The sequence below is a fragment of the Ctenopharyngodon idella genome, chromosome 9 (genome assembly GCF_019924925.1).
Source record: "Ctenopharyngodon idella isolate HZGC_01 chromosome 9, HZGC01, whole genome shotgun sequence".
In the NCBI taxonomy this organism is placed as follows: Eukaryota; Metazoa; Chordata; class Actinopteri; order Cypriniformes; family Xenocyprididae; genus Ctenopharyngodon; species Ctenopharyngodon idella.
The window spans coordinates 8,800,612-8,819,955 of NC_067228.1; the positions used below are offsets into that span (position 1 = coordinate 8,800,612).

The window sequence follows — 19,344 nt, forward strand, 5'->3', positions numbered from 1 at the left end:
CCACTTTAATGCTCTCGCTATGAGGCTTGTGGTACTTGGCAGCATCCACTGTATAATGACCGACTGCGGTTTTCATGTTGTCCTTAGAGACTTTATAAATGTTAGATTTATGTGCTGGAATGGGGCTTTTCTTATTCCCTATCCAAACTGTATGTAATTGGTGTTACAGTTTTGTGTAATGCAAAACTTAACATAGTCTGTTATGTGTCTTACAGATTTGACTGTCAAAACGGATCTGAAGAATCAGAGAACAAGGTAAGCCTCATGTTTACTAAGTGGTTGCTAGGGTGCTGCTCGTCAATTTATAAGGCATTCTGGGTGGATGGGTTACCTATGCATAGATAGATATATTGATAGATAGTCAAGAAAGATGAAGTCCAAATAGACAGACAGACAGATAGATAGATAGATAGATAGAGAGACAAAGTCCAGATAGATAGATAGATATATAGATAGATTTCAATGGGCAATATTTTATTTGAACAATATTTGATAGAAACATTATTGCCTTGATTGCAAAACAAAGCAGAACTGCTTCTCCATATGACAAGACACCTCTGATTCCTGCATATCCAGCTGTCTCACAGGCGTTGTGATGACACAGGAAGGGACATGTTTCCATTTTTCCAAATGATCCAGACATCTCACAGTCTCCTCAGAGGAGCATCTATCCTCCATCACTGTCAGTCATTGGTCTCCTGGGGGCATATGGTTTACTGCCACAGACCTTTTCCACTTCAGTCATTAGGGTGCCTTGTAAATGAACTTAGACTTATGGACAAATCTTGCTGAATGACTCATTCCAGCCCAAATGTGATCTTGAGTTACACATTGCTAAAACAGGACACATTCCCGTCCTCGACGTCCGGAAGCTTTACGATGTAATTAATCAAATGTTGATTCCACAAGGGTCAATAGAGTTTCGGGAGAGACGGATGTCGATTTCTCAGCTAAGTGAAAAAACAAGTGGTGTTGAAGGCAAGGCCCAGTGTGGATGCGCTGGATAAATCCATCAGGGGCGCTGACAACCAGCCGTCAGTGGCTGCACATCTGCGCCCATCTGCCCGAGGCTCGTGTCTTTTATTGCTTTTCATTGCTTTCTTCAGATGAGAGCAGAAGTTCACTGTGACTCGAATCTCACGTCCCTTGGAAACCGAGGCGATTATTACATTGCAAAATGTTAGATTAATCATTAAATTAAAGGTACTTTAGCTCGTGATCATTGAGAGAACCTGATTGTTGACTGAATTAGAAGAGATCAGTGCAGAGCTCAACACTAAGCATGGCCATAGTGACAGAGTTTTGGGCCAGATGATGGAAATGCATTTTCATTAGGTCTCGTTTAATAAAGTGAAAATGAAGTGACGTGATGTGTATGGTGTCCCATACTCAGAATTTGTGCTCTGCATTTCAAATTGTATTTTTATAACAAAAAAAAGTTCTATATTTGGCAAATGTAAAGGCCCTCTTACACCAAGGGCCCTATCATACACGCGGCGCCAGGCACGACGCAAGTGTTTTTTACTAGTTTCAGCCCAACGCAATTATCATTTTCACGTCCTGCGCCACATTGTGCACACCCAACAAATGCATTTGCGCCCATGGGCGTGCTGGTCTGAAAACGAGGTGTGTTGTTGGCGCATTGTTGGCGTGTTGCTATTTTGAGGCAACTGAAATAGGCTGCGCCATTGACCAACAAAAACCTGGTCTAAAGTCAATGCAAATGCAAATATGAATTCGGACACGCCCTAAGTGCACTTGCGCCATGCGCTTCGGACCATGCGCTTAGATTGTTAAAATAGTGAAAAAAATAATCCTGAGGCTGAAGGAAATGCAAATTCACACCTGTACAATAGAGAGAACATTTCAGACGAACAAGCCTTTTAGCTGTGCCGCCATTCTGGAATACAGAAGAATAGGATGCAGGAGAAGTAAATGTATGCTCACATTTAGTCTAGAACTAGATAACATATCTCATCATGTTTACACAGCACACACAACGCCTCCCGATTTCTCTCAACATGGGGACAGGAGAGGTGTCAGTCAATAAATGGCAAAAGTAACTTGCTTTACTTATTTGAAAAAGTAACAGATATTTTGTTGTAAATTTTAAAGTAATGCGTTACTTCACTAGTTACCTGAAAAAAGTAATCTGATTACGTAACTCGTTACTTGTAATGTGTTACCCCCAACACTGCCCGCGACCTTCGGGTTACAAGTCTGACATTAGGCCACAACTGCCCCTTAACATTTCTGGCCACAGTACCTCTTGTGGTCTGGGCATGCGCCACAGGGGGTTCGAACCCACAACCTGAAAGGTTCAAGGCTTGTGGCATTACAGATTACGCCACTCAGTTGAGCATATGTGTTTTCTTTTATGTACCTTACCTGAAAACCTGAACATTTGCTTTTCTGTCATGTAGTCTATTGAAGATTGTTGATTTTGCAAATTCAGGTGATTTAAATATCTCACTATGATATAAAAAGCTGGTTTAGATGAAGGTTTGTCAAAATAGCAAGAAGCATCAGTTAGATCGGTTTAAATGATAAACAAATCACGCTATGCCATGTTTTTTCAAGCCAAATTACAGATACAAAAGTTTGGAGTCTGTAAGAATTTTTTTTATGTTTTTGAAAGTCCCTTATGCTCACAAAGGCTGTATTTATTTGATCAAAAATACAGTAAAAACAGTAATATTGTAAAAATTATTGCAATTTAAAATAACTGTTTTGTATTTTAATATATTTTAAAATGTAATTTATTTCAGCTGCCATTACTCAAGTCAAGTGTCACATGATACTTCAGAAATCATTCTAATATGCTGATTTGCTGCTCAAGAAACATTCCTTATTCTTATCATTTTTTGATGAATAGAAAGTTCAAAAGGACAACATTTATTTGAAATAATAATATTTTGTAACATTCTAAATTTCTTTACTGCCACTTTCGATTAATTTAATGCATCCTTGAGTAACAAAAGTATTTGTACTGACCCCGAACGTTTGATTAATAGTGTATGTTTATTAATTTATGGTGAAACCGTTAAAATATCAGCTGTGCATGTATATATTTACTAGACCAGAATTAAAAAAAGTCCTTGAAATATGAAACATAAAACCATTTTAATGTAATTAAACACACTTTAGAATCTTTGTTAAGTTAGAATAATCTTACGATTCACAATATTTTGTCTCTTGTTCAAAACCTGAAGGACATCTGTCAACTTGAGATGAAAAATTGCCATCGTTTGATTGCTTTTTGGCAGACAGGTATTAGAAAAGTGCATGTTTACCACAGCAACGGACCAGGTGAGATGTCAATAGCATAACATGCATCATCGGTCACCTGTCTTCAACCTCACCATCAATATTCAACCTGATGCCGATGGCAGCGTGTACTTTCAGCTCATTACTCAAACCAAGCGTTTCCCCAGCTGCTCCAGAGACTGTGCACATTAGTGTGAAGATGCAGATGTTTGACCACACCTGGCAGCTGTCCCTCTTCCCCCTTGCACACGGTGCTTCCCTCCTGTCCGAGTGCACGCAGCTCTACCCGGCTCCCCTGCAGCTCGTGCGGATATGGGGAATCCTGGTGACTGAGATGAGCTATGTGTTTCCCCCCGGAGTTTCCTGTCCCCCGAGGAGCCACGCTGCCTTCCCATTTTCTCACAGTCACTTCCTCTCCTGTCAACCTGGGAATGTGCTGGCAACCGTCAAACCACAGAGACCAGGAAAACTTTTCCCGTGTGACAAATATAACAACTCAGGGAAACCATTACTGTTCCTGTTTATCATACACTTGCCGTTACCTGGCACAAAGGACGGTGTTGCAAATCAGATGCACAAGAAAACAAATCAATCATTCTTTTGCTGATCGTGATTCATAGCACGAATGCTTCTGCATATAGAACAGGATGAATTACGAAGGGATGCACCTGATTATGAGATGTTAAAACGCTTATTGATAGTTTCAAGAGCGTTCATGTGAGATGTTCGGGCTTTTCAGAACCCACGTTTAACTGTATGTGGCAAATGATCCCGAATCCACGGCGCATTATCTCAACCCAAATGTGGAAAGAAATGTTATTGCTCAGGGACTTTTAATCTCCCACAGCCCTCTGTTCATTTCAGAGCAGTTCCCACCTGGTTTCCATGGCATCTGTCCAACTCACAGCAGGAAAGGAAGCAGATCTCGGCAGTGCTGAGTTCGCCCTCTTCTGGACGGAAGTGAGGGCTCCAATAAGCCCTGGTCTAATTAGCCATGCTGTCAAAACATTTCTGCACAAGTCCTTTTAGAAAACTCTGCTGCATGCTCACGCTGAACTATTCCGAGGGGAGATTTGTTAATTTGGGCTTATGTAACACTGCAGCTTGCTGCCATTATGGGAAAAACAAATGAAAAGGTCAAATGATAGTAAATTCAACCCAAAAGGAACCTCTTAACACAGTTTGGACAACACCCTTCATCCACCAAACACATTGTACATAAAAAGACACAACGTGGAATGATTTCCCCTGATCAGGTCCCATATTTAATCAACCGATCGGATTAAATCATTCAAGTACAGAATGAGATGTTTCCAGATATTATAGATTCAAAACTCAATGCAGTTTCAACCTTTCTTGTAAAGCAATTTGAAATAATAGAGTTAAACATATAAAGCAAGCACCTTTATTTGTTTGAACAGATACATAGATTTATATCGTACACTTTTTTTGCTATTTTGTGTTCTTATACATGTACTAACCGTGGTTTAAAAAAAGGCAACTGTTAATGGAAACAATGGCAAGTATACAATACAATTAGCAAACATATCAAAATCAGTTTTTACAACATTTTTAGCAACCAATTCTTTCTATTGGTCTGCCATAGTGCAAACTGTGTGGTTTGAAGACAGAGTGTTAGCGTGATATTAACATTCATTCTTACAGTTCCGATGTCTCTGTCTCGAACGCATTTCAACGTGTAGACCGCATTCACTGCGACTCTGCTTCAAGTTCTTCTCTCCCCTAATGCCGATCTCAATAATACTTCAAGTGTGTAGGCCTGTTCGACAGATGAGTAGTGGACAAAAGCTATGATTAACAATTCGATCTGTGTGTTTATTGCAGTGTATGTGGAACTTGGCGTCAGATAACTGTATTCAAGCTCTGTTCAATGTTCGAGAGTCCCTCTCTGTTTCTCTTGGATACTCTTCTTAAACAAGCTCACCGGTTACAGCTGTTACAGCAAAGATATAAATGATTGTATTTTGGAGTGGTTGCATAATACGATTTTTGTATGTTGTCTGCGTATCCTAATGAGAGTATTCTGACAAGGTGAAAACATGAAATAAAGCAGAGAATGTCGTCCATTTCAATAGTGTCCATTCCCAAGTCCAGCCAGTAGACATTCCTTTAGTATATCCTTGTGACATTGGACTCCTGTGGCAGAGATACTGATTTAGAGGAAAATGACAAAAAACATAGTCAAATGAAGCAGTGCCCAGAGAGTGAGTGAGCGTCCTTCTATTGCACAGTGTCTTGCGGAAAGCACTGATAATGGATGGTGGGTGGTGTGATCAGATGTCCGGGTCTTTGAGACGGATCAAGTCCTGTCTGGGCACTGGTTCACGAGCAGCCACAGCGGTCTACTACCATTGAGGGGATCTTGCCGTAGATGATCTGTTCTTTGCCGTTGAAGTAAAGCATGTTGATGGGAGACATCTTGGTGGGGGTGCAGCAGGGCCCGGCGGTGCCTCGCGGATTGGCCTTGTTCACCAGATGGGTGTGGGGATACTTCTGCAGGTGCATGTAGTCGCATTCTCCCGAACAGTAATTCGCCTTATAGCGTTTCGGAGCAATAATCCAGTCCCAGCCGAAGTCCTCGAAGTCCACAGTGAGAGGGTATCTGCAGCATCGAGACTCTGAGGAATTCTCGTCGCAGTCCAGTCCAGAGTCCCTCCGGATTCGCTTTGGGCCCTCTGAGATTTTCACCTCCATAAAGGGGAGCTGTGAGAGAAAGAACCCAAAGAACCAGCGCTTCAGTTTACTCTTGGTACTTTCATATCTATGAGCTATCAACAACTCTCATGTGACCTCAAAATTGCTTTGTCCAACCATTAACGAATGCTACAGCTAGCCAAAACAGATGTGAATTTAATGATTCTGGTTCCGATTCCACTTAACAATTCCCGTTCCTTAATGGCGCCATTAAGGATTCTTCTAGTAAAAAAAAAGAAAAAAGAAATTCATTCAATTCATATTGCATTTACTGCCCCCAGCAAATCATCAGATCATTTTAGATTTCAGCAGAACCAATGTAGGCCTACAGAAATACAGGAAATACAAGTTTTGCTTTTTTAATGACTATTCTCACACTTTGCATTATATTTATGTTAAAAAAACTAAAACATTATTTTTATAATGTACCAGTTGTCACGTGAACAACCACTAACTACTCTGATTTAAGTTTCAGGAGCCTTAACATAATTTTTTCCCCCCAGTTTGTTTCGAGTCAGATATGGCGAAAGTAACTTGCGATTCTTTGAGTCAGTTTAATTCTGTAACCGTTTCCATTGATTCTTAAGTGTTTTCACGAAAAAGAACCGGCCAATAAGAGTCACTGGTTCGGGAATCGGACTGTACTAAGGTGATGAATGTTGTTGATTCATTACAAGAACTAGGTCAAAAGAATCATTAGTTCTAAAACCGAATTACGGTGGTCGCGCTGTTCGCTTTTGATTCACTCAAAAGAACCGGGTTGAAAGAATCATTCATTCAGGTATCGGGTCCCGAATGCTTCGAGCTCTAAATTCTGTGGTGTTGTTGTGCGCTCCGAAACATGCAATTAATAAAAATGTGCATACATTTTTGGGAGATTACTGATTTAAAACAAAATGTTGTATAACTAGACCATATAATTTCTTGATATTGTCAATTTCTGCTGGCATAGCTCTGTCTAAAAGCGGTTGTATTGTGTAAAAAACGCACATTTGGTAACACAACAGCTCAACTCACCAGTCCATCCTCTCCAGCCTCAGCTGAGGTGATGGCCAAGTCGTTTCCCTTCGCGTCATACGCGTTTATCTCGATGCCCCAGTTGGTCTCCGGTTGTCTTAACCACACCGAGAGCACCTGCTTTACGTCTATACTCTGCCAAGACGTGACTCCTGCGTTCACATCGATCTTCAGGGATCGTATTCGTATGTGTCTTCCTCCGTCCGTAACGGGCATCAGCCGTGATATCTGTAAGAAGACGGTGGTCGCTTCTTCCGCCGGTCTCAGATGAACCCAGAGCTGCGCTCTTACGATCCGGTTCGCTTGGATTTTCGGACTGAAGGAGAAAAAACAACACTTCGGTTTCCGATCTACTTGAACGATGGGGTCAGCTGAAAAACAAAGAAGAGAAAGTAAATCAGAGTGATTATACGGGATCTACTGGTTTTCAGTGACAGTTTTATTAGCCTATTAAAGCGGTCCATGAAATGACGCACTGATATAAATTAAAAAATAGAGAAAAAAAATGAAAAAAATAACTTTTAAAGAAATAACGTTGACTACGCCCACAAAATCGAATACATTACAGACATAAAGGAGACATGTATATGCAAAATTTTGATCGACAGTATAGCCTTTATAGTTTGTATATATGTAGTTATTTAATTTTTTTTTTTTATTTTTTAAAAAGACATGTAAGTCATATACGGCATTGCAGACGCCTTTAAAAACGAATGGATCGGCTACAGATATAATGTCTATATTTAGACAGTACATATAAAAGGCATTACACATCATAGGCTACACATTTTAACCTAAAGATTGGCTAAGATATGAACCAATTTAAACTACAGTTTATAGCCTATCACGTGTGGTAAAGGTGAAAACATTTTCTTCTGACCGACGCTGGTGCGCTTTTGCCGCGCTTCCATGTTCAGCGTGCGTAAAATTGCTTTAGCAAGGCTGAGAAAAGAGGGGCACAAAGCCTCAAAAAACAGAAATCGTCTTTATACATCGTAACTGTGCATTTTATGCCCAATAGCTGCCTTGTGAGTGCAACTGGCTTGGGCACAAAGACTGCGTAAAGGGTCTCTCCAAGTAGACATATTCTTTGTCCATTGTTAAGAGGATACATTTACATGAATGAATCTTTGAAATAGACAATCCTTACGCTCTGTGGCCATGGTCATGATGGTCTCTGTGGTGGCATGTTCATCATCCTCTTCCAAAGCTCCATCCTTACTGTCATCCCCCAGAACATCGTACTGATCCAGAAGTTGTTGCAAAGGCGGTGCTTTGGGTAACAGCTGCTTGACCACGTCCCGGCTGATGTTTGGAGCCTGTTTGAGTCGGAGTTTGCTAAGAATTTGGGACTTGATGGCATGCAGTCTCATCAGCTTGCTGTGTTGTCTGAACTCACATGTGGAACACTGCTCGCTTTCCTCCGTGGCTGTGGAAGGCTGCTGGTGCGCCGTTATATCTCCATTACCCACTGGACCACATGCAATTAATACACTTAGAGAAATTAAAACCTGCGTAAAATGCATGTTCCAAGGCGTACTAGAGGATGTTTGCTATGTTTGATCTGATTTGCTATGGAAATGAACCTCACCACGCACCGGACAAGTAGATGTCATGCTTAAATTCGGCAAGGCTTTTTATACTGCAACTTTGGCCACTCTATTGTGTCGTAAGATTCAATGATTGGCTGAGCTGGCAACAATAAACCTAATGGACAGAGCTGGACTTCTTTCGCAGTTCTTAAAGAGGTATGACACATCTTAGAGGACTCGTGGAGGAACCAGTTGAACTTGAATGCAAATTATGCACATGTATATGAAACATACGCATATTTATTATAATATTTCACATCCAGGATACTCACTGTGTGTATGTGGTCAAACGCAACTGACGCATAACGCAAAGGCTACGTGATATTTATGTATAGAAAATAATAAGCAACAGAATATTTGTTTTAATAATAAAAACAGTACATTGCAAAATAAGGCACCTTGATACTTGACAACATGAGCAGCATGTTTTATATTGTAGGTAAAATGTGATTGGTAGCCCTAACATGTGAATTATATATGTGAATAACTGTTGCTAAGATGACAGTATGTTCTCAAACACTGCCTTTGTGACATTCAATTTCCCTCTCTCATTTTTCTTGTGGTATTTGAAAAAGAGGCGTTTGGATAATATTCACGTAGCTTCTGTCAATGCAACGCAAAGTAATTTCACTACGTATGTAATTCTTAACACTAACATAGGCATATTGAATAATCACAATTCATTTTGTTTGCTTAACACGCTCCCTTATAGTTGCAGCTTATTTAGTTGTTTAGATCCGTGGGTAAGAGACATGGCGCCATCTTGTGGAACGACTTGTGTAAAACGCGTTAATCACGTCCTGAATTCTTCACAGTGCGAGTTATTAGTAAAATTATACATATAAAGGTAGATAAACATAATAAACACAAATATAAACATTTTTTCTACAACTTCTAATTTAAATCAGGAAACATAAACGTGTTGGATCATGAATTAAAAATTACGGCGCTTTGGAATACTTGATTCTGATTGTAGAAATTGACTGTTGTTCATGAAAACCGATTTCACATGCATTACACAGTTTCTCCTTCTCACATAATAAAATATTTTAAACTCAAACCAATATTTTATGTCCATTTATTTATTAGGCAAGTAGCGGTATAATTAACGAGATAATGTGCGGTCATCCGGTCATTATTGCAAAATAGCTCTTTCGGGGCCATACAAGACTGTGCTTGGCGTCTGATCACCCTGTCTGGAAACATTTTGCGATAATGAGCCGATCGATGACAGGGCATTATCCCTTACGTAATATCACTTAATATCGCAATATATTTTCGGTTGTGAAAGTAAGATAATGACGGAAATAATTGAAACGGAAACGCTGAGAAAACTTTATTGATGAAGTTCTAATGGATTTATATATATTTTCTTTAAAAATTTAAATTATGCTATTATAATGCATAACATAATATAAAATGATCTTGGAATTATTGTTTATATAACAGCTTCTTTGTTGGGCATAAAATCTCACAATTTACTAGTCTGGTGAAACATTCACTGAATTAACTACTGAATCATGTATCATCATAGACTATGACAAAAATATATTATATGACAAGATAACAAATGCGTTTGTTTTCTCATATTTCACTAGTTTCTGGTGGTTCTCAGCTACATTATACATCTCTGTTGGGTCCTCCTAGCATGAAAAAGTTTGGGAAGCAGTATTTGTCTATCTATAGTAAGGAAAACACTCATCCCACTAGGTGGCGACATTGTATTTAAAAAGACAATGAGGCGCAACCTGTGTCTGCGTGTTGCAGTAACCTATTTTACCCAGTTTACAAACAAATGTTTAGGCAAGGATAGCATCAACTAAATATGTACCAGAAACAAAGAATTTCTCAGCTGCAAATTCAGTCATATAGACGGCCATGTCTGAATGAACAGGGAGGAATTCAAAATTAATGCGCTGTCGAGCTCCGTCGCTGTCCTGTCACTGGAATGAAACTGAAACGTTATCATCATCATTATATGTGGACTCTGGACGCACATGCTGAATTCTGACCCGACTTATCCTACAAGAGCAAGTTCATCAACATGCTTTCTCATTCTCCTCTGGAGTAACCGAGACTGGTGACGAGGAAGGCGCTTCTGCCTGTTATTAGTGTGGATTTATCGCAGTTTTCCTTTTAAATAACGCATTTCGATGTGGATTAAACGATTTCTTCGATTTTTATATCCATAATATTGACGCTTGCAGCCTGCAGTCCGAAGGGGTATGTACCCACACTGATTATATCACTGGAATGTGCACTTTTAACGTTAGATTACAAAAACTGATCATCGTGCATTTTTAAAAATCAGAAATCTCATTTTGACTTGACCTTGAAGCTTTCTTGACACAAATACGACCATGGAATTTACTAGAAAAACGACAAAACTGGAATTTTAATCTCGTTCACCCTGGCTATAACACTGCAGCAAGGATATAATCCATCATGATGTTATTAAACTGTTGATCGCTTCAGAATTGCAGACAGCGATTGTCGGTTGTCCTTGGCTGATGCACATGATGTATACAACGGGTTTGAGTAACGAGTAATGAGTCATTCGAAAATAACTACCGAGAGTAATAACAACATTCTTATAATATTTACGGACGACTAAAATAGCTTGTAGATATAGAATACACACTATTTCTCACAGAATGCGATTTATATTTAAATGAGACACTATCGATGTTGGTATCTGTGTAATAGCAGCAAATGGAGTGAACCACCGGCTTTCGTTATGAGGAGAAGTCTGTTAGCTGTCCTCAGGAGCAGCGTTTCGTGAGGCAGGCACGAGATAAATGGCCAACTGTTATAGACGTCCGAATCGTGAACGAATCGTTCTTTTGAGTCGGATCATTTGAATGATTAGTTTGATCCCGTTCACAAAATCAGTCTGAACGATGCGTTCGAAAATCGAACTGAATCGGTCCGAGAGGTTTTCAAGTCAACAAATGTTTAAAGAGAAAAGCAGATTTAGTAGATATGTTACAAATTAAACATACTATAAAACGTTATCACTATTCATTCGCGATGGTTATGCGCATTTGCTATACATAAGAGTTTGTTTTATAGCATTTTATTATCTCTTTTAGCAAAGAGATAAATGAATTGTAGTAGTGTTTCCATGTAAATACAAATTGTTCAAGGTTTTAAATTATTTTATGAGCTGAATCTGAACTGGGCTAAATACGCTTATAAATAGAAAACCCGTAATGGATAGCATAATGTACCATATGATAATATATTATTGAACTGAAACGCATACCTCCGGTACACTTGACGTTATTACGCGTTCGCGTAAAAAGAACCACTGAATCTTTTTAAATGGCTCTTCTTTGGTTTAAAAGAAAAAAGATTTAGTGGATTCACGGAAATTAGTCGGACTTGCCATCATTAATAAATAGCATATCTAGTCAACGTACTACATGCTATTTAAATACTATTTAATACTATACTATAAGCACTTGCAGTTATATATTTTTCTTTATACTGCCTCTTAAAGAAATCCTCATTCCTGTGAAAATCAAGTCATTACAGTGTCATGGACAAGGTTGCCAAGACGCTGTGAAAAATAGTCATCATGAAAACATATATAGCCAGGCAAAGACAAGCAATAACTCACTTAAAAAATGCGTCTTCTTCACACAGGGCAAGTGTGAGAATGCTATACATCATGGCTGACCATCTGGAGTGTCTCAACTACACTTTGTACAGAAATACCTACATTCTAGCTTCTTACCCATACAAAACCCTATAAACTGTCAACCAAGGGAATAAAACCTCTGTATCAGGCCATCTTTGCATCTCTTCGCCTCACTGCTTTCAAACCAATGCTACATTATTTATATCATGGGATGCATGAAATCCAAGCACCGCGACCCTACTCAGAATGCCAGCTCATCGGAGAAAGTGGATGGCAAGTCAGGAAAGCAAGGAGATAAAGCCGTTCTAGTTTTCTCAGAGATCGGCTCCATGGAGGACTCAGTGCAGGTCAATCCAGTACTGCTGGACTATGCCCAAAGACTCTCAGAGGAAATTGTGGCCCGGGCAGTACAACAATGGGCAGAGGTGGACAGCCGGTACAGTGACATCCCCTACATTGAGTGTGACGTGCCATAAGTTTTTAACTGTGTGGAATAAGATTGGATTGGTCTGGCTCACTCCTCTCCTGTATGTACTGTAAAAGAGAGCTTTCAGATCAACAAATGAAGGCCAGTGGAGAATCATGTCATTTCGGGAAGAGGTTTTCTTAAGAAATGGCCATGGAGCTGTTATAATACAAGACTGCATCTTTTTATGTCTCTTGTTTACCCTCAAAGCCCAGTTGTTTAATTGGAGAGTCCCTGAAATTGTCCAAAGGCCACAATCTTTCCAACCATGTTAATTATAGACTTCATCTTTTTGCCTTTAGTATTTCATGTTTATGTGGCTCAGCACATCAGACAGTACCTCATTTCTATTTTCCATCCATCCATCCATCGGTCTTAAGGTGTGGTCACATTGGCTTTCTGTGAAAAAGGTTCATTGTCTGTTACCACTTCAATCCAAGTCACTTTCAAACCAAGCAGCTTTCTGTTGGTCAACGTAGTGAATCTGAGTGACCAACTGTACCTGTAGCGAAATCTACATGGGCAAACCTTTCGCCCTCAGATTAAATTCTCAATCACCTATTTAAATGACTGGATTTTCGCCATGGATTTTGCTGAACAACAGTAAATGTTACCACACATTTACAGAGCATCCGCTCAGGGGTCACGGTTTCTCTTTAAGGGGCCAGTGCTGGCTTTTAGGGATCAATAGGTGTACATTACTTCACCGGTAACCTTTTTTTGACATGACAGCTGTGTCAACTGTAATTCCTGGTACAAAATCAACGACCTTGTGGTCACTATGGCCAGACATTGTTTATCAATGACACATTCTTAGATTTAGAGCTGTTTAAAGATCATCCTGTATCCTCATGATGATGGCATGAGAGAATACATTCGAGCAGAAGGATTATATCCATCCATCCCAAAATTTGTGTATCAAGCCATTATATAATTTTGTTAATTTAAGTTTTTTTCTGTGCAGATCAAATATGCAATTCTTAAAGGCTAAGAAGATTTAAAAAGAAACTGAAAATTACATATTGCTACCAAGACTGCCAAACCCCTCACTAAGAGAAAGAAAAAATTCAGACTGGGGACCAAACACGCCAATGTCCTTAATGATCGTTAATACAAGCACAATTACTCTTCTGGTAGTGTTTTAACAGCTGCTCACCAATGCTTTTTATTGATGGATATATTGGCACTTCTGGATCTTGTGCCATGCTGTCAGGTAGCCAGAATCCCTTTAATGATTTCCAGATCAATAGAGTGCAACAGTTGGGTTCTGGAAGTAAAAATCACATTATTTTTCTCCATAGAGATCGATTTTTAATGATAAATGTATAAAGCTTTTAAAATCTACCTGAGCTCTGAGGTGGTTAACTGATGATATATGCTTCTTCACAAGTCAGTGTGTTTTCAACTACATAAAAAAAAACTTAAATTCAGAGGGAAGGATCTACTTATAATCATAAGGTTACCATGAAAATCTGTTCTGAAGGAACTCGCCAGTGACCACCCTCTCCCATAAAGCATTTTGAATCCTGTAATCAAATAAATATCACAAAAAACTTATATTTTTGTATATGTCAGAAAATGTTGTGATTAACCTAAAATTTTAGGTTCACAGTTTTGTACCTTTGTCTTGTTTTTCAGATTACTTTTTTTTTTTTTGCTTCAAATAAAAGGTTGTTGGAGCTGGCTGTTTGGTTCATGGCTTTAAACTCTTTACTGAGGACCATTTTCAAATCCCTATGGAGAAAATGAACGAGAAAATTACTTCCAGAACCGAGGCCACTGAAAAAGTGGGTAGTCACTGTTACGGCCTGTTGCAAGGAGCAAGGACTGCACTTTGACCATTATACTTTTGCATAGAAAGTCATAAATGCAGAGTGAAATCATAAGATATAAAAGAAGGACTTAAAGTTGTATTTTACGAGGCCTTTCAGCACATTACTTAATGTGCTCAGAGTAGAACTTCAGTATATCTCAGTATCTCAAAGAACAATCAGTACATGATTCATGGTGTTCATTACTCTCCTTATCTTCCTTAATTATAATAGGCCAATAGAACTAGGTCATATTTGGTTTAGGATGAACTAATAAAAGTGTGCGATCATGTATCACAGAAAAATATGCTTCAAATAAATGAATTAAATAAATAAATAAATAAATACACTGCAGTCAGACTACATTTGTACCAGCTTGTACTGTCAAGCTGATTTCTCCTGAGATCTCCATCTCATAAATGTTTGATGAGGTGCTGATGATTCTTACCAAAATGGTTGTCTTTCATATTTCAGTGTATATTTCAGACAGAAGTGTTTTACCTGTAATCTGTGCAATCTCAGTTCTGTAACCTAAAAAAAAAAAAGGGAAAAAACACTGCAATGCCAATAAATAAAACAACGGCCTTCCTCGATACCTCAGCTGTTACCTTCTTTCAGTTTCTTCTGTTTCATATTTATCACATAACTTTGTAACATGACAGAACAACTTTAAAAAATGTCTTTTATCATATGGTCCTTCGGTCCCTCCTTCAGTGCAAGTCTATGGGAATTTTAACCCTCTACACAAAATGTCATACGATTTGAGGTAACATTCATGACCATAGGGGCTTTCGGACCGAATAGTTCTAGGAACTCACTTATAGGAACTAGCCACTAGGATAGTTCCCCCGAGAACTAATTTCTCCCCTGGGCCATGTTCCTGGTTGCATTCGCACCGGGAATATGAACTCTGAAGCGGCCGACAGCGGCGTCTTTAAGCGCGGCATTTACAAACGCTAAAAAACGGTGGATGGGGGATGCCGTGATCAAAGCTGTGTTTGTTGTGTGTCGTAGGTTTCGTGATAATGGAGATGGAATGTAAATGCAGAATTTATGCGACTGAAACAGTAAAAAGTGGGGCTAAGAGACGAAATCTCCTATGACAACTTTCAGTATTACATATCATCGAGGCAGAGAAAAGAACAGAACCCTGCAGACAACAGGTAAATGCTGCCATTGCTGTTTTCCATGTTTGTGAAGTAAATATGTTTACACAGCTTTTTAAAAATGCCGGGTGCCGGTGTTTGACCTGCGTTTGACCAATCACTGATAGTTCCTATAGTCCTGGTTTAGACCCTACTCTGAAGTAGGAGCTAATTTAGTTCCCCCAAAAGGAGTTCCTAAAACTAAAATCGTTCCTAGTTCCTGCAGTGAAAATCCGGGTACTTCAGCCAATAGTTCTAGGAACTGTGAAAAGGTTCCTCCGGTGCAAAAGCCCCTCATATATACAAACGGCGTGTCTAACTTTACTACTTAGGGTTAGGGCAGAACTCTATCCCTAGTATTTTCTAATTAGCTCAATGAATGCAGAAAATCAGATTATTTTTTTATTTTTTATTGAGAGGTACTGTGGGCATGTTAAAATTTTATGACATCTGCTATCAAAATCAAAAACAATCTTTTTATGTTTTGTTTTTGCACAAATATAGGTCACACACATTTTATGAACATCCACAGATATATGAGCAAAGCAGAGGAGAATCATTTGAATTCAAGGCATCACAGTTGTCTCGACATCATTCAGATTTATTCTAAACAAGATACGTTTATAGTCTAGGCCAGTGGAACTGCTTGTGTAGTAAACACTGTGGTTAATGGCAGTCATACTGCATGCACCACATGACAATACTTTAATCCCGCCAAACTGAATCGTGACCAGGGTATGTGTTAAGGTTGTCAAGGTTAATCATGGATTGCAGAATGTGCAAAAATAATTGTCTGCCATTCTCTTTTCACAGGATTTACACAAATGATTACACAGTATGGAGGAAAATGACACCTCTAAGAATGAAGTATGCAAGATCTGATTCCCAACACCTCACCCTGACAAGTCTGCTGTAAATTCATATTGTCATATAGTTCACCCAAAAATGGAAATGCTGTCATTATTTACTCACCCTCATGTCATTTCAAATATGTATGCTGGTATTTTGTCTGTGGAACACAAAATTAGAATATTTGTAGAACCTTATTCTAGTTCATTTTATATAAAAACCTGCATGAAGATTCTTCAAAATTCTAAGATTAAAAATTAAAAGTAAAAGCATAAATGTCTGAAATGGGGTTGCGTAAATAATGACACGATTTGAATTTTTGGGTGAACTTTTCCTTTAAAATATGACTAGGCTGCTCTCAATTGTTAGCTTATTTTAAATGCCATTTCCCAGTGGAGAAAAGAAAACTCTCTAAACCTCTGAATTTCCGCAAGAAACCAGCATTGTTCATTTCAACACAAGGATCAGCAGATCTTTGCAGAAGTCTCAGAGGAACGTTTGCTTTAGCTATAAGCAGCAGAATTATTTTTGCATTCGTCAGTTCTGCTGACAGATATAACAATGCAGATTTCTTTGATAAATTTCAGAGGTTTATGAAAGCAACTTGCAGGATTTTTGAGGGGAGTTTCTATAGTTTGAGATCTTTTTCACCCAGGGAGCTGAAGCATTCTTCTACAGCCTGCTCTGAGACCTCGGACAGGGTAGAAGGTTTCCACTTCGGACTCTGGTCTTTATCGATTAGAACTGCGAGTAGACAGGAAAACAAATCTGTCAGTTATGCATTGACCTTATTCTGGGGTTGTAAATTAGTCAGGTGAGTGGAGGTGGCCATGAATGTCATACAAGTAAGAGCACTTTATTATTATTATTACCATTAACAGACAATATTAGATTATATAATGCTTATACAATGCTCTATTTTTTCATATGAACTCATTCAGAAATTTCAATTCAGTTCCTGAATTTAAATTGAATTGAGGAAGCAAACAGGATGTGGAATTGTAATTTGAATTTAAATTGTTAAATGTAATGAAATTTTAAAAAACAAACAAACAAACTCGTGTAGTTTTAAAAAAACAAAAATATGAATTACCGATAAACATGCTATCATCGACACATGGGGTATTTCCAGAAAGGAATTAGATGAATGATTGAAATTCCATTTCCAGAAATATGTAACATAAATGTGTGTTACATTTAGTAAATTTCAAAACTTTAATTATTATCGATTACTGTGGAAGAACACCATTTCCCAGAATGCTTTAAGGTCCCACTTTATATTAGGTGGCCTTAACTACTATGTCCTTACATTTAAATTAATCATTTGATAAAATGCACTTATTATGTACATTCATGTTTTTACATTGTACTTATATTTTAAAAAATACCTACTTGTAATTACATCTGTAATTAATTTCTTTATTACATTTATAATTACACTGTTGACCCATCCCTTACACCTTAACCCACCCTTAAACCTACCCATACCACCAAACCTGTCCCTAACCATACCCATATCCCACCTCAATAGCAAGAAAAGTGTTTTGCAATACAATATTAACACAAGAAGTACATTGTACTTATTTTTCATGTAAGTACATAGTAGTTAAGGCCACCTAATATAAAGTGGGACCAAATTTGGTCCAACATCCTGTGGGTGTGGCCAATTCAAATTTCAAACCATGACTTGAAAGGGAGTCAATTCCTAAATTAAATTTGGTCTAACCCTTTAATACCAACTTTTGATTTGGTACACCTTACATACTGTTTATCATAGAAACAAAATTACCAATATGTGAATTTCTCAAGAAAATGTGCATCTCACCTGCTCTGACTCCCTCATAAAAATCGTGGCCTCTCTGCAAAGCAAGAGTAAAAACTCATGACATGAATAACACAAATACTTCCCCTAAACTAATAAGTGACATACTGTGAAAAAAGCACCAAATTGGCTTTAGCTGATTTGATTTAGGTAACGAAATGATAAAGCATTGCATTTACATAAAATTGCATTACATACCATACAGGCCTGACTGAGTCTATACTCCATCACCAGCACCTCCTGCAAACTCATTCTCGCTCCTTCCTGAATCTGCCTGAAAGTTAACTTCAGAGAGGTTGGTGACATTTTGCCCAGAATCTGTAAAATTCAATACAAAAACCCAAATTTCAATAATGAAAAATAAATAAATGGCAATTAAAATAGCTATATAAATGCAAGTTAATCTGAAGTGGACAATAAAATAAAATAAAATAAAAAAATACTGTGAGCCAAAAAGACGGTTTGAGCCCCGGCTGAGCCATTTAGTCCTTTCTGTGTGGAGTTTGCATGTTCTCCCCATGTCAGCGTGGGTTTCCTCTAGGTGGTCCAGTTTCCCCCACACAGTCCAAAGACATGCAGGTCGATTGGATATGCCAAATTGGCTGTAGGAGTGTGTGTGAGTGTGTCCCAGCACTCTCAGTGCTGGGTTGTGTCGGGAAGGGCATCCGGCATAAAACCTGTGCCAAATCCAATGTGTGTGTGCGTGGATAATTCTGATGAAGCGGACCCTGCAAATGAGCGGGACTAATGCTAGGGAATATAGTGTGAGCGGGGGAGGACATGAAATGGTCCACACAAGACCATAAGGTACAAACAAGGAGTTTGCACAAGGGTAATGGCCAAGCGTACTGTTGATAAAAAGAGGCCCCATATGAGCAGAGGACCAGTCCATGAATAGCCTCATGGTTAGAGAGGAACATGAACCTTGCTCTGACATAAAACCTCACATTCAATGCAAACGGCATGTTCTTCTGTTTATATCAATGTCACTTTGTATAATACAGCATAATAGAGTAT

General features: G+C 38.7%; 2 protein-coding genes across 2 annotated transcripts in view; both read right to left on the reverse strand.

Moving 5' to 3' along the window:
- Positions 1-4,658: 4,658 nt before the first annotated feature.
- On the reverse strand, positions 4,659-8,661 carry mstnb (myostatin b). The gene is made up of 3 exons (XM_051905591.1): positions 8,150-8,661; positions 7,000-7,370; positions 4,659-5,991 (listed from the first exon to the last, which is right to left on the reverse strand). Exons 1-3 carry the CDS (start codon positions 8,523-8,525, stop codon positions 5,611-5,613), a joined length of 1,128 nt encoding a protein of 375 aa, XP_051761551.1. The 5' UTR covers positions 8,526-8,661; the 3' UTR covers positions 4,659-5,610.
- A 7,389-nt stretch (positions 8,662-16,050) lies between these two features.
- The window catches only part of hibch (3-hydroxyisobutyryl-CoA hydrolase), a 34,879-nt gene continuing 31,585 nt past the window's right edge, over positions 16,051-19,344 (reverse strand). The window contains exons 12-14 of the mRNA XM_051905590.1: positions 18,526-18,645; positions 18,331-18,364; positions 16,051-17,249 (exon numbers count right to left, since the gene is read on the reverse strand). Coding sequence (XP_051761550.1) covers positions 17,134-17,249; positions 18,331-18,364; positions 18,526-18,645 — 270 coding nt within the window. The 3' untranslated portion in view covers positions 16,051-17,133. The remainder of the gene's footprint in view (positions 17,250-18,330; positions 18,365-18,525; positions 18,646-19,344) is intronic.